Source organism: Hydra viridissima, unplaced genomic scaffold (genome assembly GCF_058129835.1).
Source record: "Hydra viridissima isolate aposymbiotic clone 2 unplaced genomic scaffold, HvirCarnegie_v1 scaffold_3, whole genome shotgun sequence".
Classification (NCBI taxonomy): domain Eukaryota; kingdom Metazoa; phylum Cnidaria; class Hydrozoa; order Anthoathecata; family Hydridae; genus Hydra; species Hydra viridissima.
This window is the reverse complement of record NW_028324302.1, coordinates 18637601-18662501: the sequence shown is the minus strand read 5'-3', so window position 1 is coordinate 18662501 and position 24901 is coordinate 18637601. Positions and strand designations below refer to the sequence as shown.

Sequence of the window (24901 nt, the reverse complement as noted above, 5' to 3'; positions counted from 1 at the left end):
GGATGCTTCCAGATGCTTCTTCTGGAAACTTCTGGAAGCTTCTGCATGCTTCTGGAAACTTCTGGACACTTCTTTTTATAAATAAAAAAATTCCATGACGTTGACACGGACCAGACTTAAGAAAATGAAACAAACCAAAAAAGTTGCACTTGTTTTGTCCGTTGCAAAATGGCGTTTGTCAACGAAATTCTGCCTGTGTGCTGTCACCTATCAGCTGATTGCTCATGTCATGGCATGCTATGACTCCAGACTCCTGAACTGTTTGCTGTGGTAGTATAGTTCGTTTCGTTTTTAAGACGTAAAATTAGGAACACTATTTAGCATTGTTCGATGTTGGTTGCAAATGTTTTGTCCAATACTGTACATACATATATACATACATACACACATACATACATACATACATACATACACACATACATACATACATACATACATACATACATACATACATACATACATACATACATACATACATACATACATACATACATACATACATACATACATACATACATACATACATACATACATACATACATACATACATACATACATACATACATACATACATACATACATACATACATACATACATACATACATACATACATACATACATACATACATACATACATACATACATACATACATACATACATACATACATACATACATACATACATACATACATACATACATACATACATACATACATACATACATACATACATACATACATACATACATACATACATACATACATACATACATACATACATACATACATACATACATACATACATACATACATACATACATACATACATACATACATACATACATACATACATACATACATAAATACATACATACATACTCAAATTAAATCCTTACTCATCCTTACTCAAATAAAACATCTTTCAAAAAAACTTTACAATATTGCTAAATAAGGTATTTAAAATAATTATTTTAATATATTTATAAACTACGTATACTAACATATTAACAGTTGAAATATTAAAAATTAAGCTTATTAGTTCTTAAAATATTAATTTTTATAAATTTTGTCCAAAATTTTATTTATGAGGTGTTACATACATTTTAAATATATGTAATTTATATGTAATTTATACATATACTTATGATTGAAAATAAAATATTTGAATCCAAGTGTATCAGGAATACTTTTACCTCCGTTATTGTGGGGTTTACCTTTAATGGTTTCACAGAAGCATGTTGGGCATTGTTTCAGAGTTAAACTAGTTCCCTTTTTCATACCTTTATTAAAAAATCTTTTTCTTCCTAGATTGCATATGCTGCGTAATATTGAGCAATCTCTTAGGTTTTCTAGCTAGACAAAATCAGAATTTTTCCATTTTAGAGTAACTGTGCCCGGGATACCTTTACCATTCTTATAGGGATATTAGTTTTTTTGCAACCAGGAAATAACCCTGTAGGGTAGATGAAGATTTTCAGTGAATACCCAAGCTTACAGAAAACTTCCCAAAAGGCCTTCCCAAACTTTTATTAACTGGAATCCATTTGTTGTCAAGACAGCAGCGGCAGATGATCTTTTGAAAAAGTGCATGGTTTTGTTTAAAGTGATATTCTCCGTTCTTCATAGAGAGCAGAGAAGCCATAGTATTTAAAAAAAAAAAATTAAGCTAAAAAAAAAGTATGTTCAAAAAAATAAACATTTTTTCTTAAAAAATGTTTTTTGACCAATTTAGAGCATTCAAATGATGCTTATGCATAAATACAAAATTACAGATATGAGTAGTTATTTTATGATGAACGTTACCTTTCTTTCAATATATTTAGTTTTTTAAATGCAAAAAGAAAAGAACCTTCGACATATTTTCAATTTTCTGAAAATGTGATGCCTCTCAGATCTTTATAATGACGGAAATGAAGTGTCCTAATGCTTTCTTACTATTTTCGTTAATTTTTTTGGGTTACTCTGAGTGTAAACTTTAACCTGAAATTTCTGAACTGTATCTACAAAGACTTCTAGGTAAAATTCATTAATGTAAGGATACTATGTAATGGATCGTAATATATACAACGATTGCTTGCGTATTGTACAAATTAAATTACTGTTGCTTGTAGTGTTAAAGATGGAACTGTCATTCGTGCCGACCTTATAGCTTGTTTTTCAATGATAACCGCAGCTATTATGGTATTAATGTCTTAACTAAATTTGATATTTAACAATTACGATACTTTTATCGAGCAATTTGAACAACAGTGGCGATTACTATCACTGATGATATTGTTAACAATTGAAATAAGTTTGATTCATCAGCTTATATACATACATATATGTATCATACATACATGTATCATACATACATGTATCATACATACATATATGTATGATATCATATATGTACGGTTAGAGACTTTGTACATGAAGTATTCAGTTTCAATATAAAATGCATTTCCCACTAGACTTTGTTGCCGTTGGAAAAATGCTCTCTATGCCAAAAAGGTTATTATGTGTCATATATATGCTGTACTATTAAACTTTTTTTAACATATTGCACTAAAAGTAAAAACTAATGATTTTGTTCAAAGGAAGGAAAGTCGGTATAAGTAGCATTCTTCCACATTTCCAAATACATTCAAATGAATTTAAAAAAATGGAAGAATGCTACTTACAAATTTTGGAAGGATTGCTCCAACTGAGGATTAATGCTTAAGTGCAATTTGTTGTATGGTATCAGATAAGCGCAGATTTAAAGAATCAGATAAGCGCAGGCTTAAGGTTTTTAACTTAAATTATTGAGAATTTCTAGATTGAAATGTTTAACTAATTCTGCACAGATTGCTTTAACTAATTGGAAAGGGCATTAGATATCCATGCACTGGAACATCTGCTGTTCAAAATGCTGAGAATCTTATTCTTTCCAAAGATAAAAAAATGCCAGAGCGAATAACCTCTACAGTTCAGAAATTTCTAGTTAAAGATCAAAGTTTGCTACAATTTTCTACTGGCAGACTTTTTATTTTTCTACTTATATTTACTGCAATAATTTATTTTAGTTTTAGGAGGATTGTTGCTACCTCTAGTACTAAAACTAAAGCTCAAAAGCAAGAGCTTTTGTTAATAAAATATATTAAGCAAAACATTACCTAAAAAATTTGTGTTTTATTTACTTCTCACCTGCTTGATTGCTTTATAATCTCCATTGCAATCTATAAAATCATACACTTGAACTGTAATTTCATATCCGCTTTTTTCAAAAAATCTTGCAAATGTTGCCATACCAAGTGGATCAACATCTTTTTTACATTTGCTGCCTCCTTTTAGAACTTCTTTGGCACAATCAAAGACATTGAGTGGCTGATTGGTACCATCAGAAAGTACAGTCCAATCTCCATTTTTTTTCAAATTTGTAACATCATTCTCTACATAGCACACTGATACAGTTATGCCTAATTTTCGTTGACACAAATCCACTAGCATTGATTTTCTCTTTTCAAACTCTTCAGGATTATTTAAAAATGTTGATGCATGGGTAAAGAGACAGATAACATTATTATAAGATAGATCAATTAAACTTGCTTCTCTTAGCTTTTCAAGGCACTTAATAAATGGTTGATCTTCGTGAAATCTGTTTTGAGAACCAGAAATTACAATAAAGATGAGGTTTGGATAGTAGTCTCCTAACTTATCCTCCTTATACTTTAGTATAGGTCTATGATTCCTTTCGTCTTGCTCAAAATCCTTATTGTCAAAGTATCCAGGAGTATCAACAATAGTGAGTTGTAGATTTGAAACACCAAGTGTAGGATCATTCATGCTTAAAACAATCTCTTGAATGTCTGTAAAAAATGTTTTTGAGAACTATGAAACACTTGATAAAAAAATTTATAAAAAAGTAGAAAAACAGCAAATAAAAAAAAAAAAAAAAAAAACTATTATGGTAGAAGAATATTGTGCAAGTGTATAAACTATTATGGAGCAAGTATAATGTGCAAGTTTAGAAAAAGGCACCGGATTTCCAATTGAAAATGTTTGTATCTGAAAAAAGTATTTAATAAAGCGGATTAATATGACACTTGAAAAACAATTTTGCGTTTGAACTTTATGCAAACACATAACATACTTAAAGCTATAATAGTTATTTTCAAATTTTTGTAACCTTAATTTAAAGTCATTTATTTAAAACATAAAAAAACAAACCTTGTTTCTGACCAATCAGAATTTATCTTTAACAGTTTAAGCCCAAGAAAATGATTGATAAATGAGGTTTTTCCTGAACGACTTTGTCCAAACATCATGCTGAAGATACCAATATACATTAAATATATATTATAATATATTATAATATATTAAACTCTTTAAACTAAAAGTAGTAAAATTAATTTTAAAAGGTTATTAATAAAAGAATATATTTAAAATATTATTAAAAATAGAAATCTACCAGTACATTACCTCATATAGATAATCTAAATAGATTAAAAAATTGTACCCATTTAATAATTTCGTATTGTCTTTTTTACATACATTTACCATTTATTAATTTCGTATTATCTTTTTTACATACCATGTAACTTTAAATGGAGAGCGATTTTTTTTATGAGAGCTGTACATGTGAGAAATGAGCTTTTCACGAGGCTTCAAACAGTCAATATTGCTGTACTTTTTAGGTAGAAGCCCAAGTTTTGTTGCCTCTTGCCTCATTCTTTCATATGATGTAGGCATAGAAGCTATCATTTGAGGAAATTCGTCAGTTTTTAATGTTTTTGAAGCAAACGAAGCATTTTTATTACCTTTATAGACATCTTAAAAACAAAAATAAAAACAAAAATTTTTTAAATGAATAATGAATTTTATTTAAATTGATAAAAATTTGAGTAAAGATCAGTTAGAAATTAGCTTTTATTACCTGTTGGTTCTTTATTCAATGCATTTAAAAAGCACTTTGAACAATAATTGCTGGTTTCAGGATGCCCAAAAAATTCACAGTTCTCGTTGAGACACTTCATTTTTAAACTTTTTCTTAAAAAAGAAAAATGTTGTTTTGTTATGTGCAGGTCAACATAAAACTATTAAACTTTTGTTTTCATTTATTTCGATACCTAAAACATTACTCCGCTGATCTCAGAACATAAAAGAGTATTTAGCTGATAAACAAAGTAAAGTATAAAGTTTGTAAACATTTGGGCTTTATCTAGTAACAAATGTTTAAAGCAACTATGGCTTAAAATTCTTAATGCAACAAAGTTGAACATTACAAAAAATACTTAAACACATCATATACTTTTACTTGCTAGTTTGAAATTACTTAAATACTCATGTTGTTTGCATAACATTTCTTGCATATCAAATCGCATTACACAGTAAATAAGAAGTAGTTCAAAACTAGTTAGTATGGTTGAAAGTGAAAATGAACTAACATTAACAGGACTGTTTTAGTAAAACCATGATTCAAATAACTGTTTAAAATAAACAACATAAATTTGAACAGCTTTAGAAACAAAATGTATTCTATGTTGTTATGTGTTTATTCGTTTATCTTTCTTGGTATATTGAACTTTAAAAGCAGCAGCTTCATCTTTTCTGATGTTTTCGTTTTTAATCTGTTGCTTATTAATGAAATATATGATAGCAATTATGTTTTCAGTTTTCTTTCTCCATTCTTCATGTTTTAGATAAAAGCAGTTTCAAGTGCCAACTAAAATGCACTTTTTATATTAGAATATCTTTATAGTAATATCTTTGCAGTGTTCAAAATCCTGAACCCATTAAAAAATTAAGGGTCTGCGAATCGTTTCATTTCCATATCGTCATTCTGATATGAAATCGGAAAAAAAAACAACACCGGAATGATGAGAGTTCCGGTATATACCGAGATTTAAACTAACAATAATACCGGTTAAAATTTTTATAACGATTTTGTCATAATTATTCCGATGACACTTTTTTTTTCCGATATCATACCGGTATGATTACAAAAAGGAATCTAAATAATTCTTAAGAAAGTTTTGCTAAACCATCAAGTTACAGCATTGTTGATTCCACGGTGCATAGGAACATGCTCTAAGACCTTGCAAGACATCCCCAGAAATTTTTTTGGTTATCATTTGAAAACATTTCATCATTCAAAAAATGTAAACAACAATAGGAAGCAAAAACCCGACCCCAATACTCGCGGGTACCCATAGACGGGTAATTTCAATTACTTTAGTTACCCGATATCCAAGCCTTCGAGTCGGGTATTACCCGATTTAAACTACCCGAATATTACACTGATCAACAAAAAAAAACTTTCGGAAAATATCTTGGAAACCAACACTTGTTTTAAGATAAGTAAGACATGCTGATTACAAATATAGAAATCGTTTGTCTCTATCACCCACCGTTGTTGAGATATTTGGCATTGACCATTTATATATGTTTAATATTGTATCAAAGCAAACAACTCGCTGGCAAGTTACAGTAGAGCATATATCGCTGAATAGAGTACTACTTAACATAAATACACATAGTTTAAGATATAATACACTTGTAAAATACATAGGTACAACGTAAAGTTCCTTAAATTAAAAGTTAGTTTGGTTTGAATTTCTTGGCTGTAGACTTGCGTTTGTGCTGACAATTTGGCATGTTGCGCTGAAGCATCCAGCAATAGTCGGCTAAAGTTGCTGCACTCCATTGGCCTTGATAGCGTGACTCCATTACCAAGATGTCCTGATGAAAACGTTCACCATGTTCATCACTAACAGAACCTAGGTTTTCTGGAAAGAAGTCGAGATGTGAGTCGAGGAGATGAATCTTGAGGGATATGTTACAACCCATTAACTTGTACGCACTAATGCACTTCTGCACAATATTTACATAGTCAGGAGATTTATTATTTCCAAGGAAATTGGCTACAACAGACTTAAATGCCAACCATGCTTTTTTTTCAGTTCTGCTGAGTAAATCTTCGAAGTGACTGTCTGTTATGATCTTCCTTATTTGTGGACCTATGAATACACCTTCTTTCACTTTCGCATAACTCAACTCTGGAAACTTGTTGCATAGGTACCGAAAAGCATCTGAGTTTTTGTCTAGTGCCTTCACAAAGTTTTTCATGAGCCCCAGCTTTATATGAAGTGGAGGCATAAGAACTTTTTCACGCTCAACCAATGGCACACGCAGGACGTTTTTACTACCTGGCTCCATTTTATCTCTAATGAGCCAATTCTTATTTATATAGTGGTGCCTCCTATCTCTGCTGTCCCACTCGCAGATAAAGCAGCAGTACTTGGTGTACCCTGTCTGCATTCCCATGAGAATAGTGATCACTTTTAAATCACCACACATATTCCAATTGTAATCGCGATAACAATTTTTTTCAAGAAGTAGCGACATGGTTTCGTACGTCTCTTTTAGATGAGTAGAATAACCAACCGGTACTGATGCATACATGTTTCCATTGTGTAATAATACAGCCTTCAAACTTGCCTTGGAGGAATCAATAAATAGACGCCATGCTTCAGTCTTATGTTCTACACCGAGGCTTACATAAGACCTTGGATTTCAGTGCAGTAGCACATATTGTCACTCATTGCAAAGAACTGCACGAGTTCTTTGTGTCTATGTCGAAATTGTGAAGTTCTTGTACCTGGTGATAGCAAATTAAACTCTTTCAGACGTGAACCTAGCAGTTCAGTTTGACCTTTTGTTAGTGCCAGGTCCCGTACAAGGTCGCAAAGATCATCATTATTAATCAAATGAATTTCATCATCATCAGGATTGTAGTCAGAGTCTGCCATGTTGCTGGAAGACGAACTTTCTTCTTGTGTTGCATCATCGACTCTGTATTCTGTAGGTGATGTTGGTATTGGACAACTGACTGGATCATGTGGAATTGGTTTTGAAACCGAGGGAATATCTGGATACTTCACAGATGAACGAGTCTTGTATGAGAAACCAATGACATTTGTCAAACAGAAATAACAGTCAGTGATGTGATTGCTTGACTCACGCCATATCATAGGAACTCCAAATGCCAGATGGTTGTTATTTTTAGCCTTCCTTATCCAACCCCGTAAGTTGCATGCACATGTCAAACAAATGAACTGTGGTGCCCATGACTTGCCGCTGTCAACCTTTGAATCAAAGTATAGTTCATAAGCTTTTCTCAGAAATGGTGTAAATGTCTTTCGGTGGCTTTTGTCTGTGAGATAACAAAACAAGTCTGGTGAATTGATGCAGCCTCTAGACGCCATTGTTTTCACTGAAAAAAATAGCAAATGTATAGGAATAGTATAACTCATAATAAACACACAACTAATTAATAAACATACAGTTACAAGTTAAGTACACTAAATTAAACAAGCAACTCGTTCATTTACATCAGTTTATAAACATCTAATACACAGTTAATCAGTCACTATCACTAGACACTTGTCATTCATATACTTATTACATTTCCTCACAAGGGAGAATTCAATTCACTTAAAAAGGAAAATATCAAAAATCACTAAATTAGCATTCGATAAAAAATAAATGAACTCAACAGGGTTCATTTCTGTAAAATTATATTAGCCTTCTTAAAAGGCAGGTGAAACATTACCTTACTCGGTAGAAAACAAAACAAACTCGAAATAACTAATTTCGGTCTCGATTAAACCACTCACGGGTTTTCACTTTTAATTACTATGTTTAAATCAAATACTTTATTCATTACTCCTTATCTATAAACTAAAATAGCACACACGGGATCTTTTTTAAGAAGCACAATATTCGAACATAACTTCACTCGATCACAACAAACAACGACTCCCCTGCACATCTTTTAGCGGACCTATTTTCAGAACAGAATATATCATTTTAAAATATCAAAAGAATATGTTTAGTGTTGCCATCTGTTATTAATTTAGTAAACTAAACTCTATTTTCTTATTCATTCGTAACAATAAGGGATTAAAAAATGTATGTTTATGTTAATATCTTAAAAACCTGACGTGATAGAGAAAAACGGTTTTCAGATTTGTAATCAGCATGAAAAACTGCTTTAGAAAATGTAATCATCAAACAAGATATTTTTGGGTTGTTATTCAGTGTTACCCGTAGAAGTACTCGAAAATTGGCTAATAAAATTACACGATTTATTTACTCGAAAATCGAGGTAATAAAGTTACCCGATCCTCGAACCGAAATTTTCGCGCGATCGGGTATTTTCATACATTTTTGTTTGTTTGTTTTTTTTTGTTTTTTTATTGCGTTTTTTTAAATTTAACTTTATTTCAATTCCTTTAATATCACTTTTATTTCTATTTATTAGTTACATCCACTCCATGTTAGTATTAACTTTTAACTAATAAAAATTTAATACTTGCTTGGAGTGGGTGGAACTAATACTCCGTGTAGGTAATAATTTTTAATTTGCTAAAAATTGATACTTATACGGATAGGTGGAATTGATACTCAGTTCTTAACAGTTTTTTTTTTTAAACATTGTGCATTTTTTAAACATCATCTCTTAATATAAAAGTAAAAACTTCTTTTATTTAATTTATTTACTTTTTTATTTAACACGCGACACGCTTTTGTTAGCCGGTTATTGGAACTACACGTAAATCGGATATCGCGTGCTTGTTTTCATAACATCTCTTTAAAATATGTGAAATAGTTCTATATTTTTTTTTTTTTTTTTTTTTTTTTTTTTTTAATGACTTTTTTAAGGTCTTCTTTTATTAATTTTATTATGACCATTTTAAATCCTTCCTATAAAATTATATACATATATCTATACAAATATATATATATATGTGTGTGTGTGTGTGTGTATGTATGTATGTATGTATGTATGTATGTATGTATGTATGTATGTATGTATGTATGTATGTATGTATGTATGTATGTATGTATGTATGTATGTATGTATGTATGTATGTATGTATGTATGTATGTATGTATGTATGTATGTATGTATGTATGTATGTATGTATGTGTGTATGTATGTATGTATGTATGTGTGTGTATGTAAACTTTTTTTTCATATTTCTATTTATTAAATACCTATTTTAGGGCATAATGTATATATATATAATATTTTTATATTTTTATTTATGCCAATTTTAACGGTTTATATTTATTTATAACTATTTTATAAATGTTTTAAGGCCTTCTCTTTACAATCTTCTTATTTTGTTCATATATTATTATTATTATTTTTTTAATCTTAAGGCCTTCTCTTTTTTTACTAGTCAGTTAAATTGGGTGGTATGTTTTAATACGCCACTCAATTTTAATACGCGATCATAGGAACTACCCGAAATACGGAACTAACCGCTGAATCGGGTAATTTTTTAAAAAATTCGGATAATATATATTTTTTTCTTTTCTTTTCAGATGACCAAACCATCAAAAATAATTTTTATTAAGGCCAACGACGACAAAGCCGTCTGCAAAGAGTCTCATAAAGAATTTATAGCAACGCAGGGATGTACAAGTGTTTTGCGCAAACACCTCAAAGGAAAGCATGAAGATCTGTTCACAGAATTGGAAAGAAAAGATGCAGATAGAATGAGGGCTAATAACTCTTTTGAGGTTAGTTCTGTTTATTCTGAATCGCAATCACTATTTGGACCATCTGAACCAGAGCAAACACTCACCAAAAAGTTAAGGGAAGAACCAGAGAAGAAGAAAACCCAGATTAAAAAGGTCTGGGATGAGGATAATATTCATCAAGTTAGGTTGATCACACACATCACTAGTTGGGTGGTAGAAGAGATAAAACCATTTTCAGTAGTGGAAGCTAAAGCATTTATTCAAATGCTCAAAAGTGCTACCTTAGGCCAATAGAATCAAATTTCAGCACATACACTGAGTTACAGAGCAATTCCAAAAATCCATAAGTTTATGAAAAAAACGATTAGTGACTTATCAAATGCAGAAAAAGATGAGCTTGAAAGAATTGCCTTAACATCAAATATCTGGAGTGCCAGAACAAATCATCCTTACATAAGCTTGACAGGATACTACCTAAACAAAAATTTCTGCCTGAGAAGATTCCTTTTCGCAATGAAGTATTTTCCAGAAGACCATACGGCAAATAACATCAGTGCCAAGATAACAGATTTGGTTCACAAAATAGAGTTGAATCTCAAAACAGTGAGGTAGATCACCATTGCTACAGACGGCGCTGCAAACATTAAAAAGGGATCAAAAGCAAATAGAGACATTGATACCAGCATGTGGTGCCTCCACCACAAGACCCACTTGATTGTCACGGGTTCACTTTAGCTGCGAAAGACCATGAAAAGAAAATGTACATATGTCCACAATGGAATCAACTTTACAAAAAGATGACTGTTTTGGTAAACTACTTGTTTGTTTTTTTTTGTAAGCATGTGAAATTTTTGAAAGAAGCTCGGGTATGCTTAAGCAAAAAGTTAAAAGAGGCTCAAAAATATGCTTAAGCTTAAGTATATTTCTAATAAAATATGCTTATTTCATACTTTCTTAAAGTGTGCGCGTTACTAAAGGTTAATCGTTATAAGAAAAATAAAAAGTTGACTTATGCTCTGTATTTGCTTTGGTTTTAATGTAGCTGAATTAATGTTATAGTATAATAATAAAAAATAAAACATATATACTATATACAAATATTATCAATGAAATCAAAGATATAAACTTCGCATTCCCTCTCGTCCGGACCAATAAAAATGTCATCTGGAAGAATTTCGTTGGCACTTTCATAAACGTGATTATCTTAGTGCCATGATAATTTCTCGTCTTTTGAAATGCGTTTTCCTTGACCTCTAAAAAAGATGGCTAACTTTGGTTGCTCTCCTTCTAGCCGAAACATAACTTGAAGGGAACATTGCCTTTTTTCCAATCCTGAGCCGGGTTGTGAGATCCATGTATTATGTGTTGCACCTTGACCCTTGGGTACATACTCGTAAGTTTTCTTACCATGAACAACAAAGGGAAGCGGGCTCTGGTCAATATTGAGCCTTTGTCCAGGTTGGTACCGTCGCCATTTTTTGTCGTAACTTGGATCTTTAGAACCTGTTCTGATACACTTTTCTCTAATAATGGTTCCATTTCTTTGTTATGTTTCCTTTTGTTTCTTTGTTTCGATCTCATTTTTATCTCTTTTTTTTGTAAAAATCGAACTATAACATGAAGTTTTTTTTCCGCGTTTGGATCAATGTTTAATTGTGTATTTCTAGCTTTATTCCAAAGCCAGGAAAAGTTAACAATATGACCTTTCCATCTGGGGCCAATGCTATAAACAATTCGAAGTTTTTTTCGAGAAAAAAAATCTTTCGTAAAAACGCAATTTTTCACGTAAGAAAAAAAGTTCATAATCTCGAAGAATTTATCGCTGTTTGTATTTTTTTCGCCCATTGCTATAAAGCATAAAACGTAAACGTCACTAAAATTCACGAACTTTTTTTATCCGTAATATATAGTAGTAATATAATAGTAATTTTTATTGTAACTTTTATTTATTAGGCCTACTTAATGAATTTAATTAGTCATTAAGTATGCTGTGCTGTCTATTCTATTTTTATGAATATTTTTAAATTCTAGTATTTGGTGTTTAAAAAATCTGTGTAAAATTAAAGTAGAAACATGAGTTTAATTTTTTCGGATGAAGACTTAAATTTCGAAGTTGCAGAAAATGAGCTTCGCCACCGATTGCCTCGAGAGGTTGGTGTTTAAAACATTACTTAAAATTACTATATATATTTTTTTTTTTAATGATTTTTTATCGAACAAAATCAGAAATCATACTAAATAGGCGCAGAAATTATATTTTTGTTTTGTTTTTCAATATCATTTTAGTTTAATGGTCGCTTTTTTAACGAAGATGTTTCTGACAACGTTTTTCGAGAGCAGTATCGAGTCCCAAGAGCTGTATTAGATTTTTTAGAAACTAGGCTTAAAGATGATTTGCAACATTATACTAAGCGAAATGAAAGCATTTCAGTACTTTTCCAAATAATGGTATTTCTTCATTTTATTGGCACAAATATTTTTTTTCATGTTCTCAGAGACTGTCATGGAATCTTTACCAACACAATTTATAGTATTATACAGTGTAGGAGAAGCTATTTTCAATGTTAGTGTATTAAGTTAATAAAACTATTGGAAGTATATATATATTTACATGAATGTAAAATCTTTATTTAGAAATATGATTGATTACATACTTATATTATGTTAATATATACTATATATTACATACTTATACTATAACATTTGTAAATATATATTTAAATATATATATATATATATATATATATATATATATATATATATATATATACATACATACATATATATACATATATATAAAATATAATGTAGCAATACATATTTTTATTTAAATAGTTTGCTAATTAAAACATACTAAGCTTCCCAAGAAGAACCTCTTTGTTTTCTCTTATTTATATTGCTAGTAACATTTTAAGTTCTTTAGACAGCATTTTATTTGTTGTGTATTTGTGTATTATTTTGTTGTGTATTTGTGTATTATATGGCATATTTATCGACTATTTATACTTTTCTTTAGTCAAACACTATGAAAAATTTGTTTAACCAGAATTACTATCGAAAACATTCATAAATAAGTATGGAATTTAAAATTCATACATTGTTAACGAAGCACAACAAGGAACTGAATAATAGATTAAATGCAGTTTTTAAGTAATTAGTTTATTATGAAGTTACCAAAATCCTTTTAAGCTTTATCTATAAAATATCTGCATAAAAACACAAACAAAGAATGTTCAATGATTTTGAAGCGCTAACGTTGTTCCAACAATGGCCGCCAAAAATCACGAAGAAAATATCTAAAATTGAGATCAAAAATCTATCTGAAGTTTTTTTTCGAAAAAACGCATTTTTTATCTGAAAAGGCGATTCCCTTGCTCGTTTATAGCATTGGATTTAATAGCGAAGTTTTTATCTTAAAAACGGAGTTTTTAGAATGTTTTTAGCAATGGACTTTTTTTTTCTTCGCTTTTTACGGTAAAAACTTCGTGTTTTACGGAAAAAACTTCGTTTTTTATGTTTATAGCATTGGCCCCCGGTTTGAAAAAATTCTTTGTAAATAACTTCGTATAGTTCAAGATATTGTGTGGAACGTCTTCCCTTCAGAATTAATCTGCGATAGGGTGATTCGGCATCTTTAATAACACAGGTCTACAAAAAAAAACTTTTTTTCTGTTGCATGAGATATTTAAACTGATTTTTGTGTATTTTTAAACGCTGAATCCAAATATAAGGTCCATTTTTGTTGGCAAGCTCTAGTTTTTTTGCAATAACCAATTTATTTATTTTTTAAAAATTATGTTTTTCATAGGTATTTTTATTCAATAGTTATAAAAAAAGTAGCCATGTCATTGTTTTTATTAGATCAAATATATAATATGATGGCTTCTTCAAATCAACATAAGTACAAGTATAATCCTAACTTATTCTGCTACATCTGTGGTTGCTATACACTTGTTCGACAAAGACGAAACATTACTAATTTTTTAAAACTAGCATATAAGTTATATTTTGATATTTAACTTGGCAACCAAGACAAAAAGAGGGCTCCACATACTGTGTGCCATATTTGTGAAGAAATTCTTCCAGATTGGATAAAAGGAAAAAGAAAGAATTTACCTTTTGGAGTCCCCATGGTTTGGAGGGAGCCACTAAACCACATTGACGATTGTTATTTTTGTCTTGTTAATAATACTGATATCAGCAAAATAAAGAGGCAAAAAATAGCTTATCCCAGCATTCCTTCTGCTATTAGACCAATTCAACATTCTAAAGAGATTCCATTTCCAATTTTTAAAGGTTTATTTTTGTCAGAAGACGAGGAAAGTATGTCTACTACAGAAATAGAAGAATTTTTACCAGATTTGGAAGACTCCTCATGTAATGCTAAACAATTCAATTTTCCTCAGTGTTTTAGTCAGATAGAACTGAATGATTTAGTTCGTGATTTAGGACTTTCTATGCAAGCAGCAGAAGTATTAGCATCATAATTAAAGGAAAAAAACCTACTTGATAGTTTTGCAAAAATTTCTTACTAGAACAAGAGATGAAAACTTTGTTAAGTTTTTTCAGAAGTCAATTTATTTGTTTACTGTCATGATATTTCAGGTCTCCTATTACAGTTAGGTATTTCTGTATATAATCCAACAGAATGGAGACTTTTTATTGATAGCTCAAACTGAAGCCTCAAATGCACAATGGAAATATTTTTGGTTCTGTACCAATTGGTCATTCTGTTTATTTGCAAGAAACTTACGATGACATTAAAATGGTGCTTAACTTGATTAAATATCGCGAACATAACTGGATTATTTATGTAGATCTAAAGATGGTTAAGTTTCTACTTGGTCAGCAGAAGGGTTTTATAAAGTTTCCATGTTATCTCTATATGTGGGATAGTCAAGCAAGAAATCAACACTAGGTACAAAAAGAATGGCCCATTCGCAAGACTCTCACAGTGGGCATGCAAAATATTGTGAATGAACCCATTGTTAGTCGAAATAAAATCGTTTTTCCACCACTCATCTTAAACTTGGATTCATGAAACAATTTGTTAAAGCACTGAAAACTGATAGTGATTGCTTTCAGTATATAGTTACATCATTACCAGGTTTGTCAATAGAGGAAAAAAAAGCAGGAGTTTTTAATGGGCCATAAATTCACTATCTTATAAAAGATAAAGAATTCATTAAAACAAATATCAAAGAGAAAACGGGTTGGTTGTCATTTGTGGTTGTTGTAAAAAACTTTCTTGGAAATAAAAAAGCAGAAAACTATGCAGATTTAGTTGATGAAATGTTGGAAGCTTTTTGTGATCTTGGATGCAAAATGAGTATAAAACTTCATTATATAAATAGTCATCTTGAGCAGTTTCCTGAAAATCTTGGAGATGTGAGTGAATAGCAAGGAGAGCGATTCCATCAAGATCATAAGACAATTGAAGATGGTTACCAAGGACGATGGGACATACATGATGGCAGACTACTGTTGGGGCATCAAGCGAGAAGACTCAGAAAAAGTTTATAAAAGAAAGAGCAACAAGCTAAAGTTTCTTCCTGATTAAACAGTTTTAATCAAACAACATAATCTGCAATCTTTTTTAAAACTAAAGTAAAACATGATTTTGTTATTAATCAATAAAAAATTGATAATTTGGCTAGAACTTTATTTATAGGATGATATTTATAAAATGTTTACTTTAAACAGTTCACATTTACTTTCATCTGCTTTCTGCTTTTGTTTTAGTTTGGTAAACAACTTTTATTGTAAAAAATATATCATAGCACTTCCAAATGTGTTTCAAATCTGTGTTTTAGAATTATTTCTAATGTTTTGCAAAATAAAAAAAATGTTTATTGCAAAAAATCTACAGCTTTCCATAAAAATCTGATGCCAGATTTGAATTCAGCGTATCAAAGTTATGTAAGAACAAGTGTCAAATTTAATGCAATAAATTTTTTGTAGACCTGTGTAATAGTTTCTTTTTTTTTTAAGCCATCGCGAAATCTGACTTTGTGTTACACCAAACGACTCTGCTACAGTTTCTTGATTTGCTTCATAACCATAGGCGTTAATTGCTTATGCTTTAAAGGCAGCAGTATGTTGGTGGCGTTTCTTACCATCTAATTTTCGAGACTCTTCACTTTTTTTCATTGCACTAACAACTTTGTTGACAATTTTATTGAGCACATCTTTCACTGCTAGAGTGATAAGTTCTTCGTTACTTTGAAGAACTTGTGATTGTGAATGTTCACAATCTTGTTTGCTAATTCCGTGAATAACTTTAACATGAAAAGCTAGTCCTTGTTGGCTTTTAAATAATTTTTTGCAATGTTTGCATTCAACACTAGTTTCAACAGCTTATAACGGCAATCGGATTTCACTCATTTCATTGTGAAACCAAACGCTGCCAATGTAGGCTGCTTTCTCTTTATTCTCTTTGACATTATTATTACTATTTCATCAGTATCTGAAAACAAAACTTAGAAATAAAATAAACATTTTAAATATGGTATTAAATAAACTACACATTAAAAGCGAGAGAGAGAAAAACAAAAGAAAGAAATAAAAAACACTTCAGAGCGACTTCTAAACTTTATGTTTTTATGTTCAAGTATTGAGGTTTAGGTTTTGCAACACAATGGCTTCATTACTTCATAAAGTCGTTGCATTGCCAAACATAAACTTCGATTTTTGTTGTTTTTGTTGGTTTAAATTTAGAAATATATATATTTAAAAATTTTAATTAAATAAAATTTAAATTTTTTAAATAGTTTATCGAGGCTCAGGAATATGCTTACATATGCTTATTTTTTTTCCAAATCTGAGCCTCCATATGCTTATAAGCATTATACTTATAAAAAAAAAAACATGCATTTTCACAACTCAGGGAAGAGGACAATTGATCTTGTCATTGTTGCAAAGGCCCTTAAAATGACAACAACTAAGTTGGTACAGAACTGTCTGACGCGCTGGAATTCAGCCTTAGCCCAGCTGGAACCAAAAATTGTGCTTCTTCCAGCCATGGAGCAAATACACTGCAACCCACATTACTTGAAACCTCATCCCAAAACATAAAGGCCGAGGACTTTTTGGATGCCGACAGCTTGATGGCTACTTTGTTGGACAATCACCCCACACGAAAGTATGGAGCAACATATACGCACAAAGGAGGGAAATCAGCTGTAAAAGAAAATGTAATAACAGAAGTAGACAAATACTTTGATGATGCACCAACCAAAAAAAACAGTAAACATTTTGTCAATCCAGGACAATACCCTATGATTGTAAGGCTTGCTTGGCAGATTCTTGCTATCCCAGCCTCATCTGTTTCTTCTGAAAGAGTATTTTCAAGTGTAGGGAACATTTGCACTGTATGGAGAACAAATTTAAATGTTAGCAACATGGAGCAGCTGGCGTTCATGTAAATTACTGGATGAAATTTCAGTAAATTACAAAAAAACAGTAAATGACTGAATGAAGTTTCAGATTTAAAATGGTTAGGCTACTTTTAATTTTGCTAATCCTGAAATTTAATTTTTTTTTTGTTATTTGTAATTCAATGTAATAAATGAATTGTTTTGGCTATTTTTACTTCTTCAAGTATTTCTACGGGTATTCTACGGGTATTTTCTACCGTTATTCTACGGTTATTCTACGGGTATTTTCTACGGGTATTCTACGGAAACGAGTATTTTATAACTTTCTGGTAATTACCCGAATATTTAAATTCGGGTAATTCCCTGACCAAAGATTTTCGACGAATCCGAAAGAGTTTAAGAGAATTAAATTTCTATTGTTTAAAACAATAGGTTTTTAACAATGCGCAACTAGCATAGTTTGCAAAAAAAACAATAACATTGCACGTCCATCTCTTATACGTCCATGATTAAAGACGTCTTAAACTGCTTATTCCGAAAGATGTATTGTTAAGATGTCTTACGGACGTCTTAAACTGGTTATTGGAAGACGTCTTAATGACGTGTGCAAAAGCTGTCTTAAACACGTCTTTAACTAGTTGCAGTCATCTAGACGGGTTAAAGATAAGTAACATTCATCTTAAAGACCTTGCCTTGATAAACATGTTTTCCCGACACACATTCAACCATAGGGGCCAACACTCTATTTTTGATTTGCGCCCATTTTCATAAATAAAACATTCGTATTTTTTCCCTCTAATAACTCTGGTATTCAGGTCTAAGTTTTATAGCATATGTATAGCAACTATAATAACTAAAATAACGTAACTAAATTTTAAATAAAGTAAATTAAACATCAATATAGTTATAATACCTTCATATCACGGCCGCATAGTTTTCAGTTCGTATGTCAACGCGTAAGAAGAGATATTATGAAACTATTAACTATTAGCAACTGCTAGCTTTTACTAATTGTTAATAGTTAAAGGTTGCTTTGTTTCGTTTTTATTTCAATAAAAATGCAAAAGAAAGTAATGAAAACTACATATCCGCCTGTATATTTCAATGTTAAACAAACATTATCAAATACTTTAAAAGAAAATTTGATAAATCTATCACAAACAATTCTGAAAATCTAAATGCAGGGGCATGGGCATGATTTTGTGGTGTTTGAAACGATCCCCCGAATCCCCTCAAGAATATGGTTGCTAAAAACTCTTTTAAGCTTTTTTGCTTGTTTTATGTTAAACTTGATTAAAATTCATCGACAGATTTCAAATTAAATCAAAAAAAAAAAAATTTTCGTTTAAAAATTAAGACCATTTAAAGTTAATTTCAGGGGGTTAATTGGAGTTAATTTTAAGCTTTGTATGGCTATAAATCTTAAATGAAAAGAGATTTTTTTTATGAAATTTGAAATCTGTTGATGAATTTTGATCAAGTTTATGGTAGAACAAAAAAAAGGTTTTTACGATTAAAGGAAACGTAGTTGTAGGAAGAGGGCAGTTAGGGGTCGGGGCGGGGTTGGTTTAGCTCAATTTACCCTAATTTTTTGCAAGCCATCCTCATTCGACGCCAGTATCAACACACTAGAAATAGGCCCCATGCCTCTTAGTTACTTATCTTGAACAACAAAATTCCTGGGCACTCCCCTAAAATATGTGATTTCTTCCCAGGCCCCCAATAAAAAAAGCTGTTGTTCACATTTTTGAATGAGATGTGTTGCAAGGTTTTAGAGCATGTTCCTATGCACCGTGTCGTCTTATGTTGGGTGGGTGGGATTCCAGCAGATGTGGTTTTTCTAGATGTAAAGTTTGGGCAGATAATTTGAAAGCTTTTTTTAAGTTAGCAGGTAACAATTCATCTTTCTCACAGACGTTGTGCAATAAACTCCAATAAGATTTACCAGCTTCAATTTAGGTACAAATTTCTAACAATGTAATTGAAATGCGGAAATACAAAGCCTTTTAACTTTAAAAACTGTTTCTAATTTATTTTAATTAATGAACACTTTCATATAAATTATAAACCCTGTGTCTCATAAAAGTGAAAAATCCGTCGTTATCTAGTTCACCAAATTTACAATGTATAGTCAATAATGCTGAACTATTTGTTACGAGAATTACAGCTATTATAGCTTGCACCTTTAAAGATGCCCTTTATTAGGTTCCTAATGTTTTTTTTTTATTTTCAAAGAACAAGAAACTCCGAACATGTTTTGACAACTTAGAGGCTCACTTCTTTTTTTGATATTTACAAACCCTTATTTCAAATAATATATTCCCTAATAATAATATTATATTTCCTCGATGAAAACAAAAACGTCAGCTCTAATGCTACCATTTTCCAACAGTAATCTTAATCCTGATAATGGTTCAATGCCACCTTTAGAAATTGATTTTAAATAAGACAACGTTTAGGTAATCTTGCGCTTTGTTAAAATAGAAGCTAGATCAGGCCAGAACACAATTTCGTTGTTTTTGTGAACCTTATTGATGAACTTCTTTAGTTTAATCTAACATTCGTAAATATATACATCCTTGTCGACGCTTAGCCCGAAGGGGTGATGCAGTGCTTCGAGACTCCTTTCTCAGACAAGGCAATCCAAACTAATAATTTTGGCTCATATTTGCTTTTTCTATTGAGCTTGACCTCATTAGCCGTTGCGTCGGGATCAGAATTATAATATCTGCGTTGCCAGAAAGATCGGTGTTGCTTCAAAGAAAATTGACTTGCGGTCAATAATCATAATTTTTTCCGAAAAAGTGAAACTAATTTTCGGCACTTAGGACGCACAACCGCTTTCTGAACAGTTGTTTTTTTTTGGCACGTTATGCTCGTCATTTCGTTGATAATTTAGGATGCATGTTACTGGGAGACATTAAATCTCTTGGCTAAGCTACGCTGTGATAAACCATTTTTCATATCAATCAATTTTTCTACTCGTTTTATCTGTTTCTTAGGCATTTTTCTTGCATTCCAATGACTTCAGATCATTCTTTCTGGTCCTATATTGATCTCCTTTTGTTGCAGTTTATCGGGCTGTCTTAAGACATCGGTCGATTTTGGGATATTTTCTATGCGGAAGTGATTAACAATAAAGGCTTTGTCCTCTTTAAGATGCAAATCCAAAAATGTGTACAGTGGTTTTCGGAGTGCCTTTTGATTAATCAAGTTTTTAGACATGTTTAAGTAGGTTCTGAAAAAATAAAGAAATATCGTAAAAAAAATAAAGATATATCGATATATTGGTATGTTGTAGAGGATTAAATAAGGCGATAAAACAAATATTAACAACTATCTCCCGATTTTGGTTCTTTCAACTTTTTCAAAATTATTGGAAAGAATAATATATAATAGAATATTTAAATACTTTGACCAAAATAATATACTATATTCAAAACAGTTTGGCTTTAAAAAAAATATTTCAACTGAGCACACAATTATTCAATTTGTTAGAGAAATCTCAGAATCTTTCGAAAGAAAATAATATACCCTAGGAGTCTTCATTGATCTTTCGAAGGCTTTCAATACCGTTGACCTTAAAATATTGCTTAAAAAGCTCGAATACTATGGAATCAAAAACAAAATGCTAAAATGGTTTTATAGTTACTTTTCAAATAAAAAGCAATTTCTAACCTATAATGATGGCCTTCAAAGTGACTATACTGAAATAACCTGCGGTGTTCCACAAGGCTCTATTCTAGGTCCTCTTATGTTTTTAATTTATATTAATGATTTAAGCAAAGCAGCTAATCTTCGGAGTATTATGTTTGCTGATGATACTAATTTGTTCTTATCAAACAGTAATATTAATGAGCTGTTTTCTGGCATGAACAAAGAACTTAAATGCGTATCTGAGTGGTTTAAATGTAACAAATTGACCAAAAACCTTGATAAAACAAAATACATTCTATTTCATCCTATATCTGAAAAACGTTTTTTACCAACAACCATACCAAAAATTCTTATTGATTAACTAGAAATAAAAAAAGAAACTTTTACTAGTTTTCTTGGCATTTATCTTGATGAGAATGTTACATGGAAACCACATATTGACTACATTTGTACTAAGGTTACCAAAAATATAGGAGTCCTCAATAAGTCAAAAAATTATTTAAACAAAACCATTTTAATCTAACTCTATTACTCATTTATGCATAGTTATATTAACAATGCAAATATTGCTTGGGGAAGTACAAGCAAAAGTATGTTGCGTACTCTTTACCCTCAAACACGCAATACGCTTAGTTTGTTTTGAAAATCGACTTATGCATTCAAAGTTTTTATTCAAAAATATAAAATTACTTAACATTTATGAAGTGAATTTATATAAAATATTATGCTTTATGTTTCAATGTAAAATCAATCCGTCCATACACGTTTTGAAAGATTTTATTACCTTAAAAACAAAAAATAAGTATACACTACGAAATGATAACTCACTCTTTAAACCCTTTTGTCGAACAAAATTCAATCAGTTCTGTATAGCTTATCGTGCACCCAATCTCTGGAACAAAATTTTTTTACCTAATTTTGATTTATCAATTACCTTCCCAGTCTTTAAAAAGAAATTTAAAAAAATCATTCTTTTTAATGACAATATTTTGAAATACTTTTAAATTTAAGAAATTTGTATAAACACGCTCTTTTGCTTTTTGTCTTTTGTCATTTTTATTTGTCTATATTTATTAATGGCTTAAGTTATATTCTATTATAACTTTTTATGGTTCTGGCGACAAGATCATTAGATCTTCTATCAGATATCAAGTTTTTATTTAAATTAGTCTATATATCACTGATTTTATTGCATTACGAAAGCATATATCACGGACTAATTAAATGTAAAACTGAAAAAAAAAAAAAAATTAAATTTGCAATAGGTAGGATTAAAAATTATAAAAAATTGTTAGACAATACATATTGAAGCTACAAAGTTTCTCCAGATTTTTAGTTGTCACATGTTAATGACTTGTTTCCTGTCCAATAAAACCATTAGCTGACATACATTTGGCCTTCTGCGAAATCTTGTAAACGCTTGTTTTGGGCAAAACTTGAAGACAACACTTGAATAAGACATTAGTTTAGTAAAAAGCCATTACTCGACCTTGGTGAAATATTATGAAACGACAAGGCAAAATATATTGAGGGAGTTATACCTTGCTAATGCTCTGCATGGGCATAGATAAAAATTGAAATTTCAATAATTTTTATAGAAAAAGTTATTACAAATAATAAAAGTTAAAAGTACTCTTTAAAAAAGATTTTTAAAAAATTTCTTTCCTCATTACTCCCTCCATTTGTTCCTGAAGACCTATATATAATGCATATATCTCATGTATGCACAATATTTGATAAAATACAAAGGTTATGCATGATTTGGGCTTCTATTTGTTTGCGTGCGGGTCTCAATATTTGGCTGTAAGTCTTCATTCACTACGGTGAGAGTCACTTTTTAACTTCAGAAGATTTTCTGTCTTAGATCTGTTTGTAAATTAAAACGTCACTCAATTGCCAAACAAATGCTACAAAGTGGATAGCTAATTGAGCTGTGTTCAGAATAAGGTTTTAACAAGGTATAACGTAATTGTGCGCATTCCTTTGAAATTTTTCACTCGATGACATTTCAAAGTCAAGAATAAACAGACTGGAGCAAAAAAAATTTGGAAAAATTTTGTTTATTTAGAAAAAGTATTTTTAATATTATTCTAAATAGTTTTGAGTAAAAGATCATTACTTCTAATATTATTTGTCTCACAAACGAATTGCTTTATGAGGATTTCTTTTATGTTTAAGCTCAATTTAATCAGGGCTGTGTAGAGAATGTCTTTGTATTAACACGAAGTAAAGGAAGTTGGAATGATAAACCAACAGCAATTCAATGCAATTCAAATCAGCTTATCAAAATGTTTTATTACTCCTTTCAATAGAACAATCTGATTCTAACAGTAATTGTCTCCCAGAGTCAGACTTCTCTGTTGCAGCTGCAATTGACTCAATTACCAACATAGTATTTGAGTACCAAATCTCTACAAATGAACAAGTGATTTTCAAACAGCCATCTGCATTTTTTAAAAAGAAATTAGAACCTTGTGTATTACGAAATGTTTCAAGTGATTTAGTTTTCTCACACTCAGTTAAAGAAGTTTTGAAATCAATTGCTGATTATTTGATAAAGAAAGTTCAAATTTTTTCAAAAATGTATTCAAGTTCTTTCAAGTTTGACACCAAGTGAAAGTAATTTAATACTGATCCTTTTTTACGAAACTTGCTCCAAGATATTTTTGTGAAATTGACTGTGTAGTTAGATAAAATGTTTTTCAAACACTGACTTTTTCTTGTTTTACATGAAAAAAATATCTATTGGCGTAATTCCTTTTTGAAAAAATTGTTTTCAGCGTGTCATCAGTTTTTATTTTTATTTTCACTACAATTGTTTTCCTTGTGGTGTCTCTTTTGACTACGCACCCTGGTTTTTATTACTGTTACAAAAACGTTTTATTACAAGTTGTTTAAATTTTAATATTACTGATATTTTTGATTTAACAAGTTAAAATAATCTTCTTTGTAAGATCAAAGTTCCAAAGTGCACATATATCGACTAACCGTTGTATATAAGTAAAGAAAAATGAAGAAGTATTGACTTACTTTTTGGGGTAGGCACTGGAAAATATAGTTAGATCGATTTACCTTAAGGGAATGGCGCGGCAAATTGTACTTACATTGACTGCGGTAAGTTTGTAAATTTCTTAATGCAGAAACATCATTACTTTAAAATAAAAAGATAATTTTAGCTCATAAATCCCCTTTTATTTTGAATTATAATAGTTATTTCTTTGCTAATCGAAAGCAGTATTTTGTTTTGCAATGTGACTGGTGTCAATTTGAAAAACGTTGTAAAAGAGATTTTTTTTTAATTTTCAAGTAATAGCTTTAATGGTATTTTATTCTTCATCGGTGTCAAATTAGA

At 30.5% G+C, this 24901-nt stretch overlaps 2 protein-coding genes across 2 annotated transcripts in view; one reads left to right on the top strand and one right to left on the bottom strand.

The window, feature by feature from the left end:
* The window catches only part of LOC149891293 (uncharacterized), a 47669-nt gene extending 42548 nt beyond the window's left edge, over nucleotides 1–5121 (bottom strand). Inside the window, exons 1-5 of the mRNA XM_090082071.1 lie at nucleotides 4899–5121; nucleotides 4557–4794; nucleotides 4193–4291; nucleotides 4078–4151; nucleotides 3170–3831 (exon numbers count right to left, since the gene is read on the bottom strand). Of these exons, the coding sequence (XP_089938197.1) occupies nucleotides 3170–3831; nucleotides 4078–4151; nucleotides 4193–4291; nucleotides 4557–4794; nucleotides 4899–4998 (1173 nt within the window). The 5' untranslated portion in view covers nucleotides 4999–5121. The remainder of the gene's footprint in view (nucleotides 1–3169; nucleotides 3832–4077; nucleotides 4152–4192; nucleotides 4292–4556; nucleotides 4795–4898) is intronic.
* A 6681-nt stretch (nucleotides 5122–11802) lies between these two features.
* LOC149891292 (uncharacterized) lies at nucleotides 11803–13092 on the top strand. Its single transcript, XM_090082480.1, has 2 exons — nucleotides 11803–12667; nucleotides 12803–13092. Exons 1-2 carry the CDS (start codon nucleotides 12590–12592, stop codon nucleotides 13082–13084), a joined length of 360 nt encoding a protein of 119 aa, XP_089938606.1. The 5' UTR covers nucleotides 11803–12589; the 3' UTR covers nucleotides 13085–13092.
* The last annotated feature ends 11809 nt before the right edge of the window (nucleotides 13093–24901 follow it).